Consider the following 24,450-nt stretch of genomic DNA (forward strand, 5'->3'; position numbering starts at 1 on the left):
TACTTGTACATTACATAAATTTTACCAGTGGACCCTACACTAGGATCGTAGGGTCCGAGAAACAACAGGCCATTAATTACATTAACATTACACAAATAAAATTAAACTACTTACTTATAAAAAATAAGTTGATTGTAGTAAACCCTAAATAGCTGGTAGGTATAATTATATAGAATCGCGTGGTTAACCTAGACCTCAACTCAAGGATCTCGTTTCATTTAATTAATATTGCCTTACCTGAGTGAGTAGGTATAATTATAATACATATCATATCACGTTGACGCAAGTTTATTGATAAACAATTTAAATACTAGATGATGCCCGCGACTTCATCCACGTAGATTTAGGTTTCAAAAATCCCGTGGGAGTGGGAACTCTTTGATTTTCCGGATACAACGTAGCCTATATCCTCTAGGTCCTCCAGGTTTTTTTTTGTTCAGATATAATACAAGTTCTCACCAGTGGTAAATGACGACTCAGTCTAAGATGGACGCGGACTAACCTAGAAGGGGTGTGACAGTTTTTAATAAACCCATGGGTTTATTAAAAATACGTTTCTACACGTCATCGTACTGGAACGCTAAATCTCTTGACGGCACAGCTTTGCCGGTAGGGTGGTAACTAGTCACGGCAAAAGCCTCCCACCAGAGCAGACCAGAAATTTAGAAATCATAAAATTCTAAATCCCTGCCAGGAATCAAACCCGGGAACTAGAATAGGTATTCTTTAATATTTATACCCAGCTGTGTTTTTTGTGGGCTCTTCCCAGACCTGGACGCGTTTGGAACCCTCGTACGAAGTTTTACACGTACACCTGTACTTGCGTACACGCCTGTACAGTACATGTACACTATAATATCTCCTGGGTCCGGAGTAGATCTAGTAGCTAGTCTCCGTTAAAATTCGATATTATTAATGTTAATGTCTAAACCCTCTAAACTCTAAATAAAAACTCAAATCACATTTTTACGTAATTGCTATTTATTTTCCACAGTTATAGACTAGTTTTATTTTTTAAAACTGTAAAATTCAGAGACCCATAGCAATTTGAGTATCGGAACACACTAAAGCGGTTAGAAACAACAATCCTCAGAAGTCTGCAACCAGGAACCACTCCACAATCCCCGAGTTCTTTTCACAAACCGCCACTTTTATATATCCAAATCCAGGTTACTTAGTACGTGCAGCAATTGCAGTTTGCAAACACCAGAATTTCCATCATGAGAATGGTTTTAAAAGCTAGCAAGTGCGGAATCCAGTGGTAGAATTATGTACAAACCAGAGAGCGCCGTCGTATGACATCCAAAGTTAATAGTGACGTATTTAATTTGCATGGCGGCCATTTTGTAAATCGCCATCTTGGTTGTTAGGGCTCCGTACCCGAAGGGGGCCAACGGGATCCTATTAGGTACTAAGCCGCCGCTGTCCGTCCGTCCGCCTATCTGTCAGCGGACTGTACCTCATGAAGCGTGATAGGTAGAGAGTTGAAATTTTCACATTTAATGTGTATCTTCTAAATATATAAAAAGAAAAGTTGACTGACTGACTGATCTATCAACGCACAGCCGATCAGCCCCCCAATTGTGTAAGAATAACCATTTCATGGCTATCGCAATCGTCAAGAATTCTGCCCTTTGATTGGCTGTGAAAAAATGTAAACAGCGAATCAACCAATCAAAGGGAAGAACTTCTTGACGATTGCGATAGCCATGAAATGGTTATTCTTACACAATTGGGGGGCGGATCGGGCACGGATCGGGTTGAAATTTGGCTTGCAGATAGCTATTATGACACAATAATTTGACAAAAATTATCCTATCATATTATATTATCATATGATATAATGACAAAAAAATTCGCACTCATCCGCTAAGAAAGGATTTTTGAAAATTAAAACCCTACGGGTAAATAGGGGTTTGAAATTTGTGTAGTCCACGTGGATGAAGTTGCGAGCATAAGCTAGATGGCCGCCTTACATGGTAAAAAATAATAACCTTGTACGATGGTACGGAATCCTTCGTGTGTGACACGCACTTAGCCGATTTTTTCTTCACTGTTATTCGCAATGGTATGCAATAGCGGCAATATAATGTGATATATTGCATGTACCTAATTGCTCCGCCATGTCAAAGTGCAGTCGTTGTACTTTAGGATGAACGCCCTTTAGGATGAACGCCCATTGGCATACTGTTGCCTTACCGATCGCGTCTTATCAGCAGCTAAAGCGGCTGACGTTTAGCTGCTCCGGCTTCTATCGAGACGCTCGGACGTAACTCAGGCGTCCACATGGAAGCATAAATTCAGCATTTCATAGCTGTATGAGGAACTCTAAACTTCTTTTTAGGATTCCATAATATTTAAACAAGGTTCCCTGATAGTTTCGTCCAGCCCAGTCCAGCCAACTTTCCAGGGTCAGTTCCTCAGATGACGTTGTTCAGGCCCTTTCAAGAAAATAGGAATAACTTATTACTATGAGTAACCCGTATGAAACAATCTGTCTGTTGTGTTGTTAAAAGTAGAGACGGGTACCTACGCACTCACGTAACCCGCGCTCGACCTCATCGGGATAGCGCGGGAGCTGTGCGGGCGTTCCCTCCCCGATTGCCATCTCGACCTGTTACGGGCTATAGTTTGTAGGTTTTCTTGGTTTCGTAGCATCATTTTTAAAAGCTGTGGGGTGCAGACCCATGTTGTTGGTACACTCAAACATAAAAATTGGTATTTGTGCTTTCGCTCAAAAATGAAGAACTATAGGATTTAAGAAAATTCTGCTCTTTCACCGATTTAAAAAATTCCATCCGAGAAAAATAGAGGCGGGGTCAACTACTTAGACTTGAACAAAAAATAACAGAAGGGCCAATGTGCGGCTAGTCTTTTATGTCGCCAATAAAAAAACTTGTGTGTAAAAACATTATTATGAAAGACTTTGTCGTCAACAAGACAACAACGAGTTAACAGTCTACCGTACCTAATCAAGAAGAAAATAAGCAATTTGTGGAAAATAATAATTCATTACTGGCGGAAATCTATACAATCTGTGCAGAGAAGGCTAACTAAAGGCAAAGATAATTAATATTATAAAGTCTTTAATCAAAAATTTTAGAAGGTATGTATGTACGAATACACTTAAGTAGATACATTGTTCATTGTTTGTTTAAAAATATATTATAATTATCTACATTTACACATCCCCGTTAATTTATTACATTGACGCACTAGCCAATCCCCGAGCAATTTTTATGGCCTTCGTAAGAAAATTCCGGCGACGTGCGCGGGATCCAGGCGATCGGTCCGCAGGTGTCGCTCGTTGGGTCCCCAGGTCAAGAGGCGCACTTCGTTAGTGCGCCTCGTATGTGCGGTGGAGGGTCCGCCTCGGCGGACGTCACTGGCTGGGTCGCGGTTGATTGCTTCGGTGTTCCCGTGACCCAGTCGGCAGGCGACGCGCAGTAGCGCTGCTGGGTTTTAGTGGGTATTCCGTTCGCCTCTCGGTCGGCGAGTCTCACATACCCTCCCTCCAGCTGGCTGGCTGGCTGGCTAGTTGGCTGGTTTTCATTTATTTAATTAGTACGTAAGATATAATACAAGAAAAAAACAGAAGCGCGTGTTAAGTGTCATCCCAAACATCCGTTAAGAAGCTTCGCTTCTAAAGATGTTAGTTAAAACTTCAACTTCCATTTAACAGAAATGACTCATCCTGTGTCAGATGCAGTTTTCTGGTACATTGAAGAGCTGACTGCGAAAATCGTCGCCGAAACTGGCATACCGAGCGACAGATATCATTTGGGCAAAATAATACTGCGCAGTCTAAAAGATGCACCCGAATACATACTGCAGGTAAATTTGAACATAAACGTTGTCCTTCGGAAAAATGTATTTATTCATACGATGTATCAACATAATTCCAACCCTAACGCTGGGTGTACATACGAATCCCCTAAGCACCCACTCGTGAAAGAAGCCAGTGGGTGCACGGGTTACGGTGACCAAAAAAAATATGGTAAAGGTATGTAGTCCGCTTACCTATAGAAAAGGTCTATTCACTCTTCATATGAAGATTCCTGTGTTAACTGTTAAGTGAAAAGACGTGAGTGCGAGTGTAAAAGAAAGAAACTTTAAGTTTTTTTTTAATAAAAATAGCGAGCAAACGAGGACCTGGTGTTTATTGATTACCACCGCCCATAAACATTTGCAGTACCAGGGGAACCGTCATGCGTTGCCAGCCTTTCAGAAATTTGTTGGTCTGCCCCTTGAATAACCCCATGCTGTAATCTAGTGGGAACACCGCCGAAGAAAGTTGATTCCACAGTTTGCTATGTGCGTGAAAAAAAGGATCTGGCGCAAACGGGCGGTCGAAGTGCACCAGGCACCCAGGTGGTGAGGGTGAAATTGCTTACGGTGGCATGCGGTGCGGTTGTTTGGTTTTATTCATAATTTCAATATCTGTTAAAATGCTAATGTTTCTAGAAATTATTTTAGACCATTTCGTTAACTAATATTTACAGATAGATGGAGCAACTGATGAAAAAGATACATTCAAATCAGCACTCGAGCGGTCTATACGATGTGCAACAGCCTTCAGAAACCTGGGCCTGAAGTACCAAGATGTTATAGTCATACTGGCACCGAACCACATTAATCTCGTCATACCAATATACGCTGCCTTATTTCTCGGTCTCAGGGTTGCTGGAATGGATATGACCTTAGAAGTTGGTAAGTGTATTAATTTAAAAATCCAGCCAAACACACCAATTTTATTATAAAAATAAAGACAGACATTAACGTTAACTTTTACCCAACTATGGCAAAGCCAAAAGGAAGGGTTATGATTTTAGCAGTATATGTATGGATGTATGTATGTATGTATAAACTTCTGGGCCGATTTTGATGAATGAGGTGTATTATGGTTCGGGTGGCATAGGCTACATTTTATACGAACCAAATCAATCTGACGGATGTTACGTCTAAAAAAGTGGGGGTCTCCATTTTTTTTTGCTATTGTATCGAGTGGGGTGTCAAATGAAAGAAAATAAAATACTAAGTTCAAAAATATAAATATACCTAGTATAATATTTTGATATAGTATAATATACCAAGCGACAGAAACCCAACTTTTACTTTGCTTTTACTATATTATTTCTACTACTGGTATGGCTACCAGTGATGAAAAGATAAATGAAAAAGTTAATGAAAACTGTAACCTGACTTCTGAAAAATAGAAAAAATCACTTGACTAGGTATTTAAATAAAAGACTTAAAGTAAGGAACAAGTTAGGTGTTTAGTGCTTTCGTCGTCTTAAGTAAAATAAGTCTTTCGATGTGTTAGATATGCCTGTTTATTTAGGTCTATTGAAGTCACATTATAATTCAATTCAAATGCCGTGGCCGTGCGTTGTCAACTACAAAAAGAAAACATACTAATTTGATAAACAAATAAAACCAATGAGGATACCGTCAATCAAGGATTTAAAAATTCAGTTGGACAGATAGCATGGCAATCTACACAACTGCAAGGTAAATCACCTTCCAATGTTTCATTACACGGTGGAGCATGAACGCTCATGGAATTTTCTACTTTGAACGATTTGATGAAATTAACTTGAACTGGTGCTAAGGGATTCATTTCCGTATCTCCATAAAAACCGAACCAAGCTTCAGGTGTACATACAGGAGCAAGACCACACATAAGGTTAATAGCAGGCAGTCCAGTATGCGGAACAATGATTCCAGCGCACGAAGCATGAGTATTTATCATGAACTCATCATAGACTGTGTAGTTTACTTCATTTACAAACACTATTCCATCTGGGGTATACCCCAATCTGACGGTCGCAAACCTCGATTGATTCGGTGAACAATTCAATTCGCAGATTTGTCTGGCAAAGTTTCTCACGCATCTCGGACATCGCCCGAGTACATGTTCTACTATCATTATCTGTTGATCCATCGCTCGAATTTGCGCAGCATCGCAGCATGAGACAATATCTGCCTCATCTTTTTCCTCTCCTTCTTCGTTGTATAGAAGCTCAGGACACCTCGATTTTATTATGTTTAATACTTCAACTCTCGTTTCAACTGTTAGTGAAACATCAAGCATAGGCGGCGCTACGTCATCAACAGGACAAAGTTTCACATGGCCTCCGACTATTGCACATTCTCCACGCATAACACATTTCGCAGTTACAGTATACCACAAGCACATAAACGTACACAGTACTGCGGTGAAGTTCATTTTAAATCTAAAAGTCCGAACACAATATTATAAATAGGTAGGTAGGTACGTGCGAACCCTTTGGCTCACAGTCCAATTTAAATGAGTAATTAAAAATTCTTACAAAGTATAGTAGTCTAAATATATAAAAGGAAAAGGTGACTGACTGACTGACTGCTCTATCAACGCACAGCTCAAACTACTGGACGGATCGGGCTGAAATTTGGCATGCAGACAGCTATTATAACGTAGGCATCCGCTAAGAAAGGATTTTGAAAATTCAACCCCTAAGGGGGTGAAATAGGGGTTTGAAATTAGTGTAGTTCACGCGGACGAAGTCGCGAGCATTAAGCTAGGTAATAATTTCGAGCCAAAATTTGATAACCTATCATACATTAGTGCAGGTGTAAGATAAAACTTGTTAGAATTATTGTGAAATTCGTTACCAGTTGATGCATTATAAATATCAAATCCATACTAATATTATAAATGCGAAAGTGTGTCTGTCTGTCTATCTGTCTGTCTGTCTGTCTGCTTGCTTTTCACGGCACAACCGTTCAACTGATTTTGACGAAATTTGGTACAGAGATAGTAGTGATGGCAGTGCATCCCGGGGAAGGACATAGGCTACTTTTTATCCCGGAAAATTGAAGAGTTCCCACAGGATTTTTAAAAACCTAAATCCAAGCGTATGAAGTCGCGGGCATCAGCTAGTCTACTATAAGATAAGAAAATATAAGTGATTTCAGGCACACAGGTGCATTTCCACAAGTCATCGTCTGCTCTCTCTGGCGACTTGGACTTTCCCTGTCGTTTCCCGACATACCGTAAAGCTACATCCATATTTCCATACTAATATTATAAATGCGAAAGTGTGTCTGTCTGTCTGTCTGCTAGCCTTTCACGGCTCATCTGTTCAACCGATTTTGACGAAATTTGGTACAAAGATAGCTTGCATACCGGAAAGGCATACGCTACTTTATATCCCGGAAAATTAAAGATAAAAGGAAAAGGTGACTGACTGACTGACTGACTGATCTATCAACGCACAGCTCAAACTACTGGACGGATCGGGCTGAAATTTGGCATGCAGATAGCTATTATGACGTAGGCATCCGCTAAGAAAGGGTTTTTGAAAATTCAGCCCCTAAGGGGTGAAATTTTGGTTTGAAATTTGTGTAGTCCACGCGGACGAAGTCGCGAGCATAAGCAAGTAAATTATGAATAACTTCATGATATTCGACAGGTCGAGATAGCAATCGGGGTAAGAGGCGTGGGGACGCCCCGCACACCCGCGCGTCACCCGCGCTCGCCCGTACTGGGTTAGAGCGGGGGTTGTGGTTCCCTCCCCGGTTACCATCTCGACCTCGCAAACTATAGTGAAGCCATTGTTATTCAACTCTCTATCCGGTTACAGGTGAACTTCAAGACACATTTCAATGTTGTGTACCAAAAATTATCTTCTGTCAAAGTTCAAAAGTTCAAAACGTTCAACAGGCTTTGAGTAAGCTCAAAACGACCGCTCAAATTATATCATTTGACGAACCATTTCAAAGTGATCATTGTTCCAGCTTTTCGAGTCTTCTCGATGAGTATGGCGGAGATACGACCGTAGAAAACTTTATGTAAGAACAAAATATTTTTATAGTTATGATAAGGATAGAATAGAAAATAAACTTTTCTTAGGGCCAGTTGCACCAAGGAAAGTTATTGTTGTAGATATACCTTCTTAGAAGTTAAATAAAAAATAAAAAAAACAGTATAGATATATTATATATACATAGATCTATAGCTGATAGATAGATAGATGTAGTACCTACTATATTATGTTATAAATTACCTACATCACGCAAACGAAGTAGGGGGATAAAGTTAGTCTTATGTGTAGTGTGATTTAGCTATGATAGGTACACTTTAAATAACCATTTCGAAACTACAGACAGACACTTCAATTTAATTTATTAGTAAGTATATAGATATAGATAGTATAGATTGATGATTGCAGACCTGCTGAGTTTGACCCTGTGGACACTGATGCCTTGTTACTGACAACCAGCAGCTCTACCGGACCACCAAAGGCAGCTATACTAAGTCATAAGAACATTATGATGGGCTTTCCACTGTTGATGTAAGCAAATATGTCACAAAACGCTTCAATTTTACCCTTTTTAGGATTGTTTCCCAAAATTATTGTAAAAAAGGAACACTTTTAGCATTTAAACTACCGTGAGTGATTTCCATTCCAAATAATATCTGTCCCGGCTGTACTCACGTGTGTAGTCGGCGTTAGCCCGACTAGTTTCGAACCCATACGGGGTCCTTTTTCAAGGGAGTCCGTTCGCGCACGCGCCGCGGTTTTGACTGCGGGACGCACGTGCCGCTGCCCGAAGCGCCCGTTGTGAAGTACAGCCGGGACAGATATTATTTGGAAAGGAACACTTATTCGCCTGCCTATCCGTCACATTTTGCTTATTTCAGATCAACTTGAATGGATTAGTTTAACTGAATGGAATACCGCAAATAAAATTTATTTTAGTAATAAAAGGCGCTGAAATGAAATTTGAAAATTTAATAATTAATTTATCGCTCCAACAGCTGAACAACACTGCAAGTTAAGCGCTATCTTGATGAGATTTAGTGAACTAATTATTTGGTCGTGAGCATAAATTTTCATTTTTTTTATGACTCACTAACTCACGGTTTTCGGATTTTTTCCTTTGGATGATTCTAGGTCAACAGAAAGAACCCTATAGGTTTTGATTCCCTTGATGGGTCTTGACGGACACAACAGACATACAGACAACGAAGTGATCCTATAAGGGTTCCTTTTCCTATCGAGGTACCTACGGAACCCTAAAATAAATAAATAATAAATAACTAATATTACAATTATTAATTACTATTATCGATATAGAAACCAAAACATTTTTTTTTGGAATTTTTGTCCATGCCCGCGACTTCGTCCGCGTGGCTTTAGGTTCTTTAAAATCCCACTGCATGCAAAAAATCACGTCGATCCGTTGCGCCGTCGCGACGTGATTGAAGGACAAACCAACGTTACGGTTATTTCGTGGTTTAACAACATTAAAATGTTTACGAGACATTTCACCGCGATTAATAGCCTCATCTGGTGACAGAAGGGCTGGCTAATTTTTTGCGCAACGGATCAGCCTGGCCGTCCAGCGTGGAAATGCAGCCAGTATTCTTGGCACCATTCCACGCGGGCATGATTTGTATAGTAATTAGATAAGGCTAGCTTTAAGTTTTATTGTAATATTTTCAATGAAAATAAAAATTAAATAATTTAACGACATATTTTAATGTAGATAACGGGTTCATACCACGATTAATTTGATGTTTTTATTTGTCGGGGTCTATATCGATAATAATGTTTTCCCCGATTAATATTTTCAAAATATATTCAATGTACAGAAATTGTCCAGTTACAGTTTTATTATAAGTATAGATAGTTCTAAAAATTAAGAAGTTAAATTACTCTTTTACAGGAACAACCGCACCAAATTCCCTACACCAGTGAAGCTAGCATTACTTTTATCACCTATACAATGGTTATCATCAAATCTCCAGTTTATATTGGGACCTATATTGAGATTCACTCGTCTGCAGACCTCATCCCCAATGACTCCAGAGCACGTCTACTCATTGATCAATAAATACAGGGTGAGAGATCTTCAGACGGTTAGAGACGGTTTTCAGATTTTTCCCCGAATGTCAGCTATAAGATCTACCTACCTGCCAAATTTCATGATTCTAGGTCAACGGGAAGTACCCTGAAGGTTTCTTGACGGACCGACAGACAGACAGACAGACAGACAACAAAGTGATCCTATAAGGGTTCCGTTTTTCCTTTTGAGGTGCGGAACCCTAAAAACGTGAGAAAAGAACTGATGCAATGATTGTTTTGACCTTTTTTATTTTAGCCGGATTTTTCACTCACGAACCCAGCGTTTCTGAGGTTGCTGCTAAAACCTGGTAATCGGGAGGAATGCAATTTCTCTTCCCTAGAGTACGTCATGATAGGTGGCAATGTCGTGGATAAAGAACTCCTTCAAGAAACGCAGGCAAGTCTATTTTTGGTTATATTATCTCTACATATAAAAATGAATCGCTGAATGTGTTGCTGATCGCAAATCTCGAGAACAGCTGAACCGATTTCGCTAATTCTTTTTTCATAATATTCCTTGAAGTACGGGGATATGGTTCTTACGGAGAGAAAAATTTAAAAAAAATCCTGAAAAATAATAGACTGTTAGGCGGTACGAAGTTCGCCGGGGCAGCTAGTTCACTAATAAAATTGAAATTAAAAAGTGTTCACTTTTACTAATCATATAACATCATAGACATAATACAGATCTAGGTACACAGATTTTGATGTTTTTCAGAAAATAATGCCAAAATCGCATATAAAGTTAGCTTATGGTATGACTGAAGTTTCAGGCGTGGTTTTGGACTCCAGCTATTCTCCGTTTGGTTCAGTTGGAGCAGCAATGCCAGTTATGCAGTGTAAAGTTAGTATTAATCATTATTCGAAGACTTATATGTATTATCTACTATCGCAGTACCTAACCATGACGTCGAAACCTCGATGAGCTAGCAACTTAACATCACACTAATCACACTATCACACTAATATTATAAAGGCGAAAGATTGCACGCGTGTGTGTATGTGTGTGTGTGTTTGTTACTTTTTCACGCAAAAATTATGAGTCAGCCAGGTACGTACTCCTTAATCTTTTCAATTAAATTTAATAATTTTCTTTATTTCTAGTTAGTAGATCCTATCAGTAATGAAGAAATAAATAAACCTAACGTGCTCGGGGAAATGCGAGTAAAAGGTCCTACAGTGTTTCAGGTGAGAAATTATTTGAAATGATTCATTGTTATTCATTATTTCCTTCATTTTTTGGATTTATTCAAGTTTCAGATATTTTAGTTGGCCTACACTACAGGTGATAGAACTTAGAAGGAAGGGTTAATCTTTTGATGTATTATAAGTATCTACTTAGGTATATTTTATAATAATGTCGGATGAACTGAAAAAAGAAAACAACACGACATGGAAATAATTCTAGATGTATATTTTTATAACAGGGCTATTACAACAACCCTGAGATGACAAAAGCAGCTTTCGACGAAGACGGATGGTTTAAATCTGGAGACATATTATATAGAGATGAATATCACAATTACTATTTCTATGACCGCATCAAAATGTTGCTAAGATATAAATACGATACGGTAAAGAATCTATTTATTTTAGAAATTGTTTTGTACCAAAAACTTATAAGCTACTAGCGACCCGCTCTGGCTTCGCACGGGTGCAATAATTGAGTTTCAGTTTTACTCAGGTCTCCAATCCTTTGTAGCTGTGAAATATAAAACTTCTAAATCAACGCAATCAAAAAATTACGGCCTCTTTATGCCTCATATTTTAAAACTCTCAAGGGAATCAAAACCTATAGGGTACTTCCTATTGACCTAGAATCATGAAATTTGGCAAGAAGCAATATTATGTCTTATAACTAGTAAAACGAAAATCCGACAGCCATGTAGTCCATTAAAATTTTCGATTACAATACAAACTCATATTTGCAGTTGGTAGATTAATTTAAGCAATAAAATGATTACACCAGCCAAGCTACGGAACCCTCGGTGCGCGAGTCCGATCGCACTTGGCCGGTTGTTTTGAATGACAAACGAGTGCCTAAGTACTTTTAATCATCATCATCATGATCAACCCATCGCCGGCTCACTACAGAGCACGCGCGGGTCTCCTCTCAGAGTGAGAAGGGTTTTTTCCATAGTCTACCACGCTGGCCATGTTCGGATTGGTAGACTTCACACACCTTTAAAAATATTATGGAGAACTCTCAGGCATGCAGGTTTCCTCACGATGTTTTCCGTCACCGTTAAAGCAACTTCTTAGTAAAATTTAATTCCAGCTTTCACCTGTGGCTATAGAGTCCGTGATAAGAAAGCACCCTGGTGTCTTGGATGTGGTCGTGACCGGTATACTCGATGCTGAGTGTGGTGATTTGCCCGTTGCACTGGTACTCCGAAACGGGCACAATGTTACAGCACAAGAAATAAAGGATTTGGTTAAAGGTACTGCAACAATAAATTATGGATTTATCTAATTTTGAATTCAAATAGATTTAGCACCTTGAAGACTGGTTGGTGAATTCTTTGATTTTTCTTCCCATAAAAGTCTTCTACGAAAGTAGAAGAACCTTGAAAACCTTACTTACTCCGCTTTATCATTTTATGCTAATTGCACTGTCAGCGCGGTTTATCACACACGCATCTCGAACGAGCATGTAGGCGCGTCTGTCAGCGCATTATAATACTATGACTGAGCCGTTTCTTACTCGGAAGCCAAATTAGGTACTTATTACTTCGATGTTTTCAACCGACTTAAAAAAGGAGGAGGTTCTCAATTCGTCGGAATCTTTTTGACACTAGAAATGTAGCGTGCGTGTAGGAGCGTAAGTCAAAAAGAGCGTAGATAATATGCGCAGAAATAACGCTAGTCTGTAATCGCCCTAAGCCAATCTATTCACTATATTGTATCAGTTTAATAAACTTTATAACGGCGGCAATTATATTATTACTACTTAGCTGATGCCCACGACTTCAACTGCGTGGATTTTGGTTTTTAAAAATCCCGTGGGGAATCTTCGATTTTTCCGGAAAAAAGGTGGCCTATGTCACTCTCCCAAGTCTTTAACTACCCATGTACCCATGCAAAAAATCACGTCGATCCGTTGCTACGTTGCGATGAAGGAAAAACCTATAAACCAACACACTTTCGCATTATAAATGCGAAATATTTTATATTAGGTATAGTAAGCGACAGGTCGAAATGGCAACCGGGGAGGGAACGCCCCGCACACCCGCACGGCCCCCGCGCTAACCCCGTGCGGGCGAACACAGGTGACGTGCGGGTTTGCGGGGCGTTCCCCCGCCTCATACCCCGATTGCTATCTCGACCTGTCGCGGACTATAGTATGGTGATATTGTAATGGGTAGTTGTGGGTAGGGATTGGCATACACAAAGAAAATTGTACTACTACAGTTAGAATTCTTATTTCCAGAATCACTAACGGACTCGAAACAGTTAAGAGGTGGTGTGATATTTGTGAAGGAGTTTCCCACGACATCGTCAACGAAGGTGGATAGGATGAAATTAAGAGAATGGGCGAAGACGCTCAAGAGAGAATAATTTATTTTAATGTAATAAGTAAATAGCAACACACTGAGTAAAATATATTAAACTAGATGACGCCCGCGACTTCGTCCGCGTGGATTTAGGTTTTTTAAAATTCCCGTGGGAACGCTTTGATTTTCCGGGAAAAACGTAGCCTTCTTCCTTGGAATATAAACTAACTCAGTAGGTACCAAATTTCATCAAAATCGGTAAAACTGTTGGACCGTGAAAAGCTAGCAGACAGACAGACAGACACATTTTCGCATTTATAATATTAGTAGATAACAGGTTTAATAACTGTAATTTGTAGTTGATATTTATAAAGTAAGTAAATAGATAAAGTTTTTATTAAACAGTGTAGTCTACAGTAATTTATTGTTTTATTTTACACAAACTCAAACATATTGTGACCTCATAAGATAAAGGAATAAAACTTGCTGATACCCGCGCCTTTGTCCGCGTGGATTTAGGTTTTAAAAATTCCGTGGGCACTCTCTGATTTTTCTACCATTGTTCAAGAAATAACACTTTTCATGGCGGTCATTTTGAAATGTTTATTATTTGTCGTTATAGCGGTATTAGACATACACATACACATTCTGTGAAAATTCAACTTTCCACCCATTACGGTTTAGACATGCAGCACACTGACTGACGACGGACGGACGGATGGACAGCGGAGGCTCAGAGGCTCAGTATAGGGTCCCGTTGGCACCCGTTAGGTACGGAACCCAAAAAAGAAGCAGTTATCTGTTGTCGCACTTGTGGTTACCGCCTTTTGAAACGGAAGTCACGTGATCTGTTGGGGGAAGCCATCTTGAGTCGGTTGTATAAATGCTGGTGGTTGGTGGTTTTTAAGGCGGCGCTCGCTACCTCCCACCGGTGACGCTGGAGCGGCCAGTAGGGCCTACGTAGTAGAGTCAATCCGAATCTAGGTTGTGGCGTGGTTTAAGGACAAAGAAACAGACTTTTGTATTTTAAATAATTATAGTAAGATAGTAGGATATAAGTATCGGGTACGTACCACGATAAATTTGGTAACTGTTTGAGCGTTGATAAGGTATTTCGCTTTAGTTAAACAATTGTATAAATAGGGGTAAGTACGCATCCGCTACAACTCTATTATAATAATCACATTATTATGCCGTTAAATTATAATTTAGATGTTAAAAAAAATAACTTCGTATACCGTTGGAGTGTAATTAATTATATTGCTTTTAAGCCGTTAAACCACAAAAAATAAAGCATAAATCATTAGGTTACCTTATGATCCGTCCAGTAGTGAGCTGTGCGTTGATAGATCAGTCAGTCAGTCAGTCAGTCGGTCAGTCACCTTTTCCTTTTATATATTTAGATAATATAGATTTTATGTAATTATTAGATAATAGGTGCCCTATGTCTATGTCTAGAGAAGATTTTCGCATGATGATCGCCAAAGTTCGTTTCGAAGAAGGATGATCATGATGATAACGATGTCTATCACCTATGTTGGTAAAAAACTGCAACTCTTATTTAACAGAAATGACTCATCCTGTGTCAGATGCAGTTTTGTGGTACATTGAAGAGCTGACTGCGAAAATCGTCGCTGAAACCGGTGTACCGAGCGACAGATATCATTTGGGCAAAATATTATTGCGCAGTCTAAAAGATGCACCCGATCACATATTGCAGGTAAGATCGCCAAGCTTAGACAGTTGCTTAGCATAAAAAACTACCCAAGCCCGTTCGGTATACCCTCATTCCGTACATTGTCTTGATTACGTCACTTTTGATTCCACCAATCACAACAAAGTATTCTCCCCTGTCCCCCGCCAACGTTTTACGATTTTGTTTTCATGCAATACCTTGTACTCTTGAGGTTGAATTCTCTGTGGTTGTGTATCAAGAAACAACAACCTTGTTTTCCTTTTTGTGGCCTCCAGGAAAAACATGCAACCATGCAATACGCACCGCTACACATCATTCTTCTTAAATACACTCAAACTAAACTATCTATGCTAGACATTATTTGGGTAATAGGTATTACATTCTAGTACCTTCCTCTCTAGAATAGCCTTATCATTTTAGTGTGCTCTCTCTGAGGCATAAATAAAAGATGAGGCATTAACACCAAGAATCTACAACGAAAAAAACCCGGCTAAGTGCGAGTCAGGCTCGCGCAACGAGGGTTCCGTACTACAGTCGTTTTTTTTCTACATTTTGAACGATAAATCAAAACCAAATTCATAAAAATCTGTTTTAGAATGCACAGGTGAAGACCTTTCATAAGATATCCCACTTGATATAGTTATCTTACTTTGATAATTGAAAATACTAATTATTAGTTCATGACCACAATTTTTTTTTTGTGTGATATTACCACAAATTCACAGTTTTCAGATTTTTCCCTTAAGTCTGCTATCAGACCTACCTACCTGCTAAATTTCATGATTCTAGGTCAACGGTGAGTACCCTGTAGGTTTCTTGACAGACAGACATAGAGACAGATAGACAACAAAGTGATCCTATAAGGGTTCCAATTTTCCTTTTGAGGTACGGCACCCTAAAAATGGAGAGGGATTATGATATAGTCTAGCTAGAGGCCTAGAGCGCACTTGTATAGAGTAGGTACTAGGTAGGTGTGCCTAATGCCTATTCACTCTAGATTGGAAAGTTAAAAATTTAATTCTTTATTTAAATCTATTAATTAATTTCTTATTCTAAATTCTTTTTAAATTTAAGAAAATTTTGCCATTAATATTTACAGATAGATGGAGCAACTGATGAAAAAGATACATTCAAATCAGCACTTGAGCGATCTATACGATGTGCAACAGCCTTCAGAAACCTGGGCCTGAAGTATCAAGATGTTATAGTCATACTGGCACCGAACCACATTAATTTAGCCATACCAATGTACGCTGCCTTATTTCTCGGTCTCAGGGTGGCTACAATAGATATGACTTTAGGAGTTTGTAAGTGTTATTATTTAACAAGCCAAGCCAATCGTACCAATTAACAAAATATGGCCCTTCTTACTCGCTTCTCCATACAAACGTATTACGCCTATTATTCTATTCCTTGTTATAGATAGATAGATAGATAGAAATACTTTATTGCACACAAAAAATATTACATAAAATGACAAAAACAAAGAAACTAAAACTAAAAAATAATTGTATGCAAAGGCGGCCTTATTACTCACAGCAATCGCTACCAGGCAACCTTTGGTGAAAGGAGAAACTAGGTGTGTTGGATAGTACTTGTACACGCATACAGAAAAATGAAGTAGTATAATATTATTATATAATATAATTAATTAATAAGTACCTATTTCCTTGTTGTTCTACATCTTTATTATCTAAGTCATACTTATATCGATTTATCTCTGCACTAGCTTATGCTCGCGACTTCGTCCGCGTGGACTACACAAATTTCAAACCCCTATTTCACACCCTTAGGGGTTCAATTTTCAAAAATCCTTTTTTAACGGATGCCTACGTCATAATAGCTATCTGCATGCCAAATTTTAGCCCGATCCGTCCAGTAGTTTGAACTGTGCGTTGATAGATCAGTCAGTCAGTCAGTTAATCAGTTAGTCACCTTTTCCTTTTATATAATACTTAGAATATGTAGGTACGCACTAAAAATTTGTACATTATTAATACTCATACTAAAATTGTATTTATTCTCTCATATTTTCCTATTCTTAAGGTTGCCTTTTGTATCTTCCTTTTGTGTTCTTCTATTGTTATCCTTCTTGTGGTGGTACAAATATAGTGTTTAATAGTTATAATAATAGTGCAGAGATAAATCGATATATCGAGATATCGAGTATTGATAGTAGTTATATTAGTAGTGAAGCAGTGATTATTATTCAACTCTCTATCCGGTTACAGGTGAACTTCAAGACACATTTCAATGTTGTGTGCCAAAAATTGTCTTCTGTCAAAGTTCAAAAGTGCAAACCGTTCAACAGGCATTGAGTAAGCTTAAAATGACCGCTCAAATTATATCATTCGACAAAAGTGATGATTGTTTGAGCTTATCGAAACTTCTAGATGAGTATGCATGCACAGATACCACCGTAGAAAATTTCAAGTAAGATTTATAAGAATAAAATGTATTTTGGTCCAATTTGGTGTAATTTGGAACCACGGACGAGGAGAAATAAATTCTCCTCCATGGTCTGAACGTTCCAACGATCCAATTTAAAACTTCGGACTTAAAACTTGTGTAAGTATTTAAAAACTTAACTCTGTATGAGTTGATTCTTCTTAACGTAACAACCTCAATTGAACCTGACTTGTGCACTCTTTCATACAACTGAAGTTTATTTATAAAAACTTTATCTTACTACTATCTTTTAGTTGCCCCCTGGGTCAAGCTAGCAAATATGCGATCGTTGAAGGTACGTACAAACATAACATTTTGTTACGCCGAAAATAAGGCATCTTCGTAATACCTATAAGTACAATGTTCTTCCCACAAAGCCAGCAATTTCCTTCGGCGGTGTTCCCATTAGATTTCAGAAAGGGGTTATTCAAGGGGCGGACAAACAAGTTACTGAAAGGCCGGCAGGCGGCAACGCTTTGGTGGTTCCTCTAGAACTGCAAATGTTCATGGGCGGTGGTAATCACTTAACATCAGGTGACCCGCCTGCTCGTTTGCTTGCCATTCTTATAAAAAAAGGTAATAATGCTGGATATGATTTGCGAGTCAAATCAATCTACTCGCAAGTTTTATTGTAAGTATAAAAGGCAAAGCTGACTGACTGACAGTGTATCTATGCTTACTGATCTATATGAACGCACAGCTCAAACTACTGAACGATTCGGGCTGAAATCTGTCAAGCCGAATGCAGATAGCTATTATGACGCAGGCACCCGCTAAGAAAGGATTTTTGAGAAGTCAACCCCTAAGGGGGTGAAATAGGGGGTCGAAATTTGTGTAGTCCACGCGGACGAACTCGCGAGCATAAGCTAGTCTACATTAATATTATAAAGAGATTTTGTCAATTCGGATATTAGGAGAAATCTCCGGAACCGATTCTGAAAATTATTTCATTGGTAGATAGCTCCATTATCCCCTAGTACCACAGTACTATAGGTTATGCATTAGATCACGCAGACAAAATCGCGGAAAACAGCTAGGCTTATTATGTTTTGATGATTGCAGACCAGCTGAGTTCGACCCTGTGGAAACCAATGCCTTTCTAGTGACAACCAGCGGATCCACCGGACTACCAAAGACAGCTGCACAAAGTCATAAGAACATTATGATGGGCTTCCCAATTGCAATGTAAGTAAATATCGTACGTAAAATTATTATTACATATATTATCTGTCAACGGCTGTACGTATTTAGTCGACGTCCGCGACGCGTGCGCGAACTAACTCCCTTGAAAAAGGACCCCGGATGGGTTCGAAAGTAGTCGGGCTAACGTAGACTAAATACGTGAGTACAGACAGCCGTTGACAGATAATATATAATATAATGGAAATCATTCACGATAGTTTAAACGCTAAAATTATTATTATTAAAAAAAAAACATAAAATTATATATTTTCCTTTCTTAGGGCTTCGTATACTTACCCAAAGGGTACCAACAGAACCCTATTACTAAGCCTCCGCTGTTCGTCCATCCGTCCGTCCGTATATCAGTGTGTCTGTCAGCGGGCTGTAGGTATCTCGTAAATAACCGTCACAGGTGGAGGTTTAATAGAGTCCCGTTGGCACCCTTCAGGTACGAAACCGTAAAAAACATGCCAAGTGAGAGTCAGACTTGCGCACCGAGGGTTCCGTACTACGTTCCGTACGTCGTATTTTTTTCGACATTTTGTACGATAAATCAAAAATTATTTAGCATAAAAATAAATAAAAATCTTTTTTAGAATGTACCTACAGGTAAAGCACTTAATTATGGTATAAGTAATCTTACAATTAAAGTTGAAAATACTATTTGTTCATTACCACATTTTAATTTTTTTTTGGTTACGTATCAACAAATTCACGGTTTTCCCCTTACGTGTGCCTACCTACCTGCCAAATTTCATAATTCTAGGTCAACGGGTAGTACCCTCTAGGTTTATTGATAGACAGACAGACAGACAGACGGACAACGAAGTGATCCTATAAGGGTTCGGTTTTTCCTTTTGAGGTACGGAACCTTAAAAATGAACACACGCGGCGGTTACGCACTCACCCGATCCGAGTCCATGAAAATACGTTCCGAAGTTGTTAAGAACTATGTGTATGGTAGGTAGCTTTAAGCTTATGTTTATGACACGCGGCAGAAAGTAATGTACATCGACCTTAAGAAGGGGATAGCGGATTTGTAGAGCATTGTCTATGTCGTTGAGACCGACAAAACTTCATATAGGTATGAGTGACAGAGACAACGCTCTACAAAGCCGAAATGTCTTTCTAAAGGCCGATGTACATTATTTTCTGCCGCGCACTGTACGATGAAACATCAAAAGATCTTAAATAAAGATGGCTTATCACTGCAATAACACTTCTTCACAGATTCTGGCGAGCTCCTTGGAAAAAGATGTTGTTTTTTTTTCTAAAAATTAGGTAGTCATTTTACTTTTTTACAGGAACAACCGCACACAATTCCCTACACCAGTGAAGCTAGGATTAGTTGTATCGCCTATACAATGGATATCATCAACTTTCCAGTTCATAATGGGACCTATATTGAGATTCACTCGTCTGCAGACCTCATCCCCAATGACTCCTGAGCACATATATTCATTGATCAATAAATACAGGGTGAGAAGACTGCCTCGTCGATCTTATAATGGGCAAAAAGTTATTAGAAATAGACGTTAGAGAAAGACTTTTTATTTAAATAAAACTTTACAAGTGCTTTTGAATTATTAAGTGAATCTCACTTGATCGGAATGTTCTTCCTACTGAGAAGAACCAGCAAGAAACACGCTGTTCTTTTCAAATGTCATATTTACAATTTTATGTCAGTAATTTGCAGTCCCACCACATGAGTAAATATTATTTACTATCCCGCTTCTCTGGTCTTGTCGGATCAACCAATCAAATTATGAAAGTAAGAAAAATATATAATTATAGAGTGTAATAATATAATTAACGAAATTGTGATGATAATGACGTCGATCTATTTTAAATTAATGTTGTGTAATGTTATACCATTTTAAGCCGGATTTCTCAATCATGAGCCCCACGTTTCTGACGACGCTGCTGAAACCTGGTGATCGGGACAAGTGTGACTTCTCTTCTCTGGAGTACATCTTGGTAGGTGGCAGTGTCGTGACTAAAGAACTCCTTCAAGAAATACAGGCAAGTATTTTGATTATTTCCTAATAACTTAAGGCCATTGCCCACGGCGACAATTTGCAGTGATACAGACGCAAAAAGATCACGATAGGTAGGTACAGTAGCGATGCTTCGCTGGTCCGAGTACACGCCTACGGCTCGGCACGATTCTGTATCGATAAGAATCGATGCATTCAATACTCAAACATTCTTATTAACCGTATAACGTCATACATATAATATAATAACTGATATCTCAAATCAATGTTAATGTTTTTCAGAAAATAATGCCGAAATTGCATGTAAAGTTATCTTACGGCATGACTGAAGTAACAGGCCTCATTATGGAGTCCAGCTATTCTCCGTTTGGTTCAGTTGGTGCACCAATGCCGGGTTTACAGTGTAAAGTTAGTATTTAACATTATTCGAAGACTTTTGTACTTATTATCTACTGTCACAGTAATGATTATGACTATACAGAACGCGGCAGAAAGTAATGTACATAGGCCTTTAGAATGACATTTCAGCTTTGTAGAACGTTGTCTCTGTCACTCATACCTATATAACGTTTTCAACGACAGACCCAATGCAAATCCGCTATCACGTTCTAAAGGTCGATGTGCATTACTTTCTGTCGCGTACTGTACCTTATGTACGATGTTAGCTTAGTGGGCCGCCTACTCAGAAGTCCGGGGTGCAATCCAGAGCACATACCTACCTCTTAATTTTTGGAGTTATGTGCGTTTTAAGCAGTGAAATATCACTTGTCTTTCTTTCTCGAAATCTCTCTTAATAAGGACCTACTTAGGTATATTATAAAAAGATACCATGTTAAATTTTATGTTTCTGGATCTATCTGGACTGTAGGTTAATAATATGTGAATTAAAAATAACTTTTGTTTCTAGTTAGTAGATCCTATCAGTAATGAAGTGATAAATAAACCAAACATACCCGGGGAAATACGGGTAAAAGGTCCTACATTATTTCAGGTAAGATATTATTTGACGTATTTGAGTATTTTATTTTACGTATAACCAATTGATAAATAATGATCTCTTTTTTGTAACCTGTCATTTGTGTTTTGTGGTGCAATAAAAAAATATAGGTACAACAAACATACATAAATTAATACACGACCATCTTTTCTTCTATACGATATTTTCGAAACGATTGAAGCCCACGCTCTTCAATGAAAATCGTAGTCATAAAACTTTCATAATTTCATTTCATAATGCGGTACCGCTCCAGGTTCAGCAGTACCATCTTAAAAAACATAACATGCTGGGAAAGATTTAGGTACTCTCTTCTGTACGCACCAAACTCCTTACGCTTATTGTTTTTATAGGTTGTACTACAGCTATTACTTTGTTTAGGTAGGTCTAGGTACATAATATATTGCTATTCCGAGACATGGTTGAACTATCAACCTCATAGAAAAGCTCAGAGTCGCTCAATGACATAAGTAGAGAGCTATGCTTGGAGTTTCTTTACGTGATCAAATTTGAAATGAGGAGATATGTTAGAAGAACCAAAGAAGTAGCCTACATAGTTCAATGGGTTGCAAAGCTAAAAGTGGTAATACGCAGCATACTAATTCGAAAATAGATAGACGCTGGGGTCCCAAGATGCTAGAATGGCGACCAGGTGACTGAGTTGACATGAAAACAATAATTACAGTTGTATATTTTTATAACAGGGCTATTACAACAACCCTGAGATGACAAAAGCAGCTTTCGATGAAGACGGATGGTTAAAATCTGGAGACATATTATATAGAGATGAATATCACAATTACTATTTCTATGACCGCCTTAAAATGTTGCTAAAATATAGAAATTATCAGGTAAAAACATTTTTTTTATAATATAATAACTGCCTAAAACAAACCTTGCAAGAACATGAAATGCACAAGGACACTTACGTCTTCATAAAAATATGTTGAAGAAAGATTTAAAACATTAAATGGATTTTTTTTGTATGACAAATGAGTAGGCACTTACTTCTTAATAAAATTCAATTCCAGGTTTCACCAGTGGAAATAGAGTCTGTGATAATAAAACATCCGGGAGTGTTAGACGTAGTCGTGACCGGTATACCCGACGCTGAGTGTGGTGATTTGCCTGTTGCACTGGTCATACTTCGAGACGGGCACAATGTTACGGCACAAGAAATAAAAGATTTAGTTAAAGGTATTGCAAACATGATGGATTCATCTCTAATTTTGAATTGAAATAAAATAAAATCAGCTTGAAGACTGGTGAATCCTTTAACAAGAATTAAGTAAATGAACCGTTTGGTCTCTATGATTTCTGTACAAGTGTTTCAAATCCTGTTTAGATATCCACATCGCTATTTAATACATTATTATCAGTTTAATAAACGTAATACCTATACCATATTCCATACAGCAGCAAAGTAAAAAATCTAGGCATTATGTACTTTTGACCAATCTCTGACTTGGATACCATAAATGAGTGAGCTGAGCAGAAAGATGTTTGGTGCAGTCGGCTCTCTCCGAAGATTGCGTAATGTTCTTCCTATTCCTGCTAAGGTTGCGCTGGCTCAGTCTCTACTTCTACCAATCCTCGATTACGCTGATACTTGCTATCTTAACCTAACTGAGGACCAACTGAACAAACTTGAGCGGCTTCAAAATCTTTGTATAAGGTTCATATTTGGGCTGCGAAAGTATGACCATGTCTCCGAGTACCGCCGTAAGCTCAAGTGGCTCCCGATTCGTCTTCGCAGGAATACTCATATTCTTCATCTTCTTTACTGTATACTGTTCAATCCCTCCATTCCTCTTTATCTTAAAGAACGTTTTGAGTACCGATGTGATACACACTCTTTTTCTCTTCGTTCTCAAAATAATCTACGCCTGAAAATTCCTACACACTCCTCTTCTTATTATGCTAAATCATTTACTGTTACCGCTATACTGCTATGGAACTCTCTCCCCTTGGATATCAAACAGTCTCAATCACTATCAATTTTTAAAACAAAATTGAAGCTATTTTATTTATCCTCCATTTGATGTTTATTTATTTTTACTTTTTATTCCACTTATCTGTCGTCTATTCCTGTACAATGAAACTTCTTATTTCCAGAATCACTAACGGACTCCAAACAGTTACGGGGTGGTGTGATATTTGTGAAGGAGTTTCCCACGACATCGACAACGAAGGTGGATAGGATGAAATTAAAGGAATGGGCCAAAACGTTCAAGAGAGAATAAAACTTGTTGTACAGCTAAATTGTAAATAATATATTTTCTCATTGTAGTTTATAAGAAAATTAGATAAAGTAGATAAAGCTTTAATAGAACCGTCTAGCTACAATTTATTGTTTTATTTCACACAAACCCTACAGACATATTGGCCTTCGCATGGATTCAGGTTTTTAAAAATCCCGTGGGATCTCTTTGATTTTCCGGGATAAAATGTTGCTTATCTCAATTTCCGGGACGCAAGCTACCTCTGTACCAAATTTCATATACATCGGTAAATTGGCTTTAAGAATCCCGTGGAAACTCTTTGATTTTTTGGGATAAAAAGTGGTATGCTCATCCCCGGGATCAATCGTAAGCTAACTCTATGCCAAATTTTATTCAAGTAAAAATCGGTTAAACTGTTGAATGCGTTGTTCCGTAGCGACGTGATTGAAGGATAAACCAACAAACAAACACACTTTCGCATTTATATGGGTAGTGAGCTAGTGATTCACATAATATTAAGTACC

General features: G+C 38.4%; 2 protein-coding genes across 2 annotated transcripts; both read left to right on the top strand.

The window, feature by feature from the left end:
• The first annotated feature begins 2,979 nt into the window (after positions 1-2,979).
• Positions 2,980-13,751, top strand: LOC117985258 (luciferin 4-monooxygenase-like). The gene is made up of 12 exons (XM_034971947.2): positions 2,980-3,106; positions 3,683-3,834; positions 4,503-4,710; positions 7,626-7,833; positions 8,214-8,336; positions 9,715-9,889; positions 10,150-10,290; positions 10,612-10,737; positions 10,998-11,081; positions 11,321-11,467; positions 12,172-12,334; positions 13,324-13,751. Exons 2-12 carry the CDS (start codon positions 3,685-3,687, stop codon positions 13,449-13,451), a joined length of 1,653 nt encoding a protein of 550 aa, XP_034827838.1. The 5' UTR covers positions 2,980-3,106; positions 3,683-3,684; the 3' UTR covers positions 13,452-13,751.
• Positions 13,752-14,955: 1,204 nt separating this feature from the next.
• Positions 14,956-23,972, top strand: LOC117985524 (luciferin 4-monooxygenase-like). Its single transcript, XM_034972270.2, has 11 exons — positions 14,956-15,107; positions 16,183-16,390; positions 17,315-17,516; positions 18,594-18,716; positions 20,018-20,192; positions 20,595-20,735; positions 20,993-21,118; positions 21,618-21,701; positions 22,409-22,555; positions 22,736-22,901; positions 23,820-23,972. Exons 1-11 carry the CDS (start codon positions 14,958-14,960, stop codon positions 23,945-23,947), a joined length of 1,650 nt encoding a protein of 549 aa, XP_034828161.1. The 5' UTR covers positions 14,956-14,957; the 3' UTR covers positions 23,948-23,972.
• The last annotated feature ends 478 nt before the right edge of the window (positions 23,973-24,450 follow it).

Source organism: Maniola hyperantus, chromosome 9 (assembly GCF_902806685.2).
Source record: "Maniola hyperantus chromosome 9, iAphHyp1.2, whole genome shotgun sequence".
Taxonomy (NCBI): domain Eukaryota; kingdom Metazoa; phylum Arthropoda; class Insecta; order Lepidoptera; family Nymphalidae; genus Maniola; species Maniola hyperantus.

Bases quoted from the DNA above. Each gene is read 5' to 3' on its own strand.
- LOC117985524 (XM_034972270.2), top strand. From the start codon at position 14,958: ATGACTCATCCTGTGTCAGATGCAGTTTTGTGGTACATTGAAGAGCTG. The intron at 21,119-21,617 runs GTTAGTATTTAA...TTTTGTTTCTAG, and splicing joins TGCCGGGTTTACAGTGTAAA to TTAGTAGATCCTATCAGTAA. The intron at 22,902-23,819 runs GTATTGCAAACA...TCTTATTTCCAG, and splicing joins AATAAAAGATTTAGTTAAAG to AATCACTAACGGACTCCAAA.
- LOC117985258 (XM_034971947.2), top strand. From the start codon at position 3,685: ATGACTCATCCTGTGTCAGATGCAGTTTTCTGGTACATTGAAGAGCTG. The intron at 8,337-9,714 runs GTAAGCAAATAT...ACTCTTTTACAG, and splicing joins ATGGGCTTTCCACTGTTGAT to GAACAACCGCACCAAATTCC. The intron at 9,890-10,149 runs GTGAGAGATCTT...TTTTTATTTTAG, and splicing joins CATTGATCAATAAATACAGG to CCGGATTTTTCACTCACGAA.